This window comes from Tupaia chinensis, unplaced genomic scaffold, assembly GCF_000334495.1.
Source record: "Tupaia chinensis unplaced genomic scaffold, TupChi_1.0 Scaffold146346_2, whole genome shotgun sequence".
NCBI classification, from domain to species: Eukaryota; Metazoa; Chordata; class Mammalia; order Scandentia; family Tupaiidae; genus Tupaia; species Tupaia belangeri.
In genome coordinates, this window is record NW_006206203.1 from 937,796 (window position 1) to 941,180 (window position 3,385).

At 42.5% G+C, this 3,385-nt stretch overlaps 1 protein-coding gene across 1 annotated transcript in view; it reads left to right on the forward strand.

Moving 5' to 3' along the window:
* CCDC148 (coiled-coil domain containing 148) overlaps positions 1-3,385 on the forward strand; it is a 290,895-nt gene that overhangs the window by 280,474 nt on the left and 7,036 nt on the right. The window contains exon 13 of the mRNA XM_027768454.1: positions 1,331-1,448. Within this exon, the coding sequence (XP_027624255.1) occupies positions 1,331-1,448 (118 nt within the window). The remainder of the gene's footprint in view (positions 1-1,330; positions 1,449-3,385) is intronic.

Genomic DNA, 3,385 nt, shown 5'->3' on the forward strand with positions numbered 1-3,385 from the left:
CCTCTCTCTCACATGCATGCACACATGCTTTCTATCATAAATAAAGTAAATAAACGAAAACAATTAGTAGCAGGCCATCCCTTGGTAGCAGTTAAGGAGGCTAGATCCCACAGGGCCTAATGCACTGTTGGAGAAATACGCTGGGCATGTGTAGTGCATGCCCAAAATCTCAAAAGGAGAGAGGTTGAGGAGAAGGGATTGTGGTGCGACCAGTCACCACAGCAGGTTCTCTCTCTCTCTCTCTCTCCCCAGCAAGCACACACACCTTGGCAAAATTAACTAGAAAAAAAGTGGCACCCCAACATAGAGTAGTTATAAAGTCTAAATGAGCTAAAAAAACACATAAAGCACTCAGCATAAGACTGCTGCATGGCGAACCCTCAGCAAATGCAGCGTCTAGAATATAAAGGCTCTGGTTAAGGGGCCTTCATGGAATGCAGGTGTGCACACCAAGAGCCAAGCACATTAGTTACTGATGGGAGAACGGAAGTGAGATCTGAACTGCCGATGATGGGGTACAGCGGCATGGCCTGCTGTTACCTGGGGAGCCTGGGGGCCTTTTTTCCAAAATGACGAATTTCATCTCTATAATTCAATGGAAGAATAGCTTGAACAAGAAGATGATAAGGGAGGTTGGCCCTAAAAAAGCAGCAAAGGATAAACAAATGAGATGGGGGGTATTAAACCAGTACTGGAATGTGCCCTGTTTCGATATCTGATGATTATAGGGGGGGTGGAAATATAATTCTAAGAGAAAGTCATGTTTTTGCTGCCATCTATAGATGTCAAAGAGCAATTTTTAAAGTTCTTAACATGCAAACAACCCTCTCAGAAAGTGAAAATACACACAAAAATATATATAAAGTTTAAAGTTCTAGTAAGCAAAATGATTTAGGAATATTATCATAGTAGTTTGACATTTCTTTCCAAAAATATGTGTATCCAATGAGTAGAATAGCTTTTTTGATGTTTCAAATGGCTTCTCCTCAGAAGATTGTTAGGAAAACTCACGAGGGAGCCAGCCTTCTCTCAGAGATTAGCTGCAGCTGGGACAACCAGCAAAGCGTGTGAAGTTCATAAAATTATTTCAATGGGGAATGAGATGACCTGGACCTCAGCACTTTCCTGAAGTTCTCTGTTTGTTACTAGAATTACTATGAGTTGCGTTTTATGCACGTGTCTTTCATTGTATGGATATGAGAAACCGACCATGAGCAAGATATATGACTATTGATGTCCTCGCTGCGGTACCTTCTGCCCCTGTGCGCTCACCCTTGTATGTCCGAGATTATGATGATGTCTCCCCATCTTCCTGTACATTATTTTAAAGGGTCAAATATAGACAAGAATTACTGGAAAAGCGTTTGATGGAGAAAAAAGAAGTGGCCCTTCAAGAAGCCCATGAGGAAGAAGAGAGAGAGAGGCGGCTAGAAGCCCTCAGGAAACAGGTGTTTTTAATTTGGAAATTTCCACAGGTGGTTTTAAAAAAAGAATGTTTCTAAGTGTTCTTAATAGCATTATTACTGGGACTTAGTTCATGACGTCTGCTATATAAAATGCAACTTTTCCAAATTGGGCCACTGATCTTCATTCCTGGGAGCAATTAGATTATATTGAACCATTTCCAGTATCTTAGTATATTTAAAGAACTTTATTAGCCCCTTTGAGAAAGCTCTCCCAAGATCTAACTGCATCCACATCACCTCTAGTTTATTAGCTGAACAGTGCTTGTCTGCAACAGTGAGACTCAGCATCTAATTGAAGAATTTTATACCCTCAAAAAACTTGGTAAAACAAGACAGTCTTTTTGGAGTAAGATCTCTGTTTGGAGATGTCCAACAGTCAACAAATCTGTTAAAAAACATGTTTTAGGGGCAGCTGTGGTGGCATGGGCTGTGAAGATGCTGTACTCCACAGGCTGGGACCACATGGGAGGAGGCCCAGGTTGATTCCAGGTGTAGCCTAAAGGCTGAGTGTAATGAAGGCCTGACTTGTGGAGGCCGAGATGGGAGGACTGTAATACGGAGAGACCCATCTTAAAAACAACAACAAAACCACAAAGACAGCTTCTTAAATATATCCTTTTTATGGAGAAATAAAAGCTTCCCATAGCCTAACCTAGTAAATGTAGGCGAAAGTACATAAAGAAGATAGTAAAGGACAAGAACAAGGATTTATGAACTCTCAGATAAAATCATTTCACTTGCTAGTTTTGGTTCCACTCACAAGCTCTAAAATCTTTTTTTGGGGGGGGGAGAGATTTTCACTGTAGGGCGCGTGCACTCGCCAGACAGACAGAGAGAGACATAGAGACAGAAAGCGAGAAATCACCCCCCAGGGGGGATGGTCATGCTGCAATCCCTTCTCCTCCATTCTCCTCTCGGGATCTTGGGCACGCACGCACACGCGCCCAGCGTGAGTTTTAAGCCACCGGGTCCGGGACACGAACCGCAGTCGACTACGTGGGAGTCCAGCGACATAGCCATTACGCTAACTGCTGGTTCCCAAGCTCTAAAATCTTCACTGACACAATTTTTTTCCAGCTAATAAGAAAGATAATCTTGTTTAACCTCCTATGTCAGTGGAGATCACAGAATTACAGTTACTTGATATCCAGTAACCTGTAAACCTGGTACAACCTTGTTGGGTAACCGATGGCATTGAAAACTTAAGTGTTTACTTACCCTTCTTAAACTCCATTTCCTTATCTGAATAATGGGAATATTAATAGCAGTACTTCCTCTTTGGTTTGTAGTAATATAAGTACAAATTTATTGACTATTTACCAAGTGGAAATCCCTCTCCTAAGTGATCCTATGATGTAGGTATTATTAATATGCCCATTTTATAAAAGAGGTATTGGTTGGGACCAGCAGTTGGCGTAATGGCAGTGTCGCCGGACTTCCATATAGTCCACTGTGGTTCGAGTCCCGGTGTCTTAAATTCACACTGGGTACATGTGCGTGCGTGCCCAAGATCCCGAGAGGAGAATGGAGAAGAGATTGTGGCATGGACATCCCCCCTGGGGAGTGACTTCTCACTTTCTGTCTCTCTGTCTCTCTCTGTCTTTCTGGAGAGCACATGCACCCTATAGTAAAAGCCTCTCCAAAAAAAAGAAAGAAAGAAAGAAAGAAAGAAAGAAAGAAAGAAAGAAAGAAAAAAGTATAGATTAAGTGTAAATATATAACTACTATTTCATCATCATCATTGATCAAATAGAAGATGGAGAGGGGACCAGCAGTTAGTGTAATGACTATGTCGCTGAACTCCCATGTAGTCGACTGTGGTTCACGCCCTGGACCCGGTGGCTTAAAACTCACACCGGGCGCGTGTGCGTGCGTGCCCAAGATCCCGAGAGGAGAATGGAGGAGAAGGGATTGCGGCA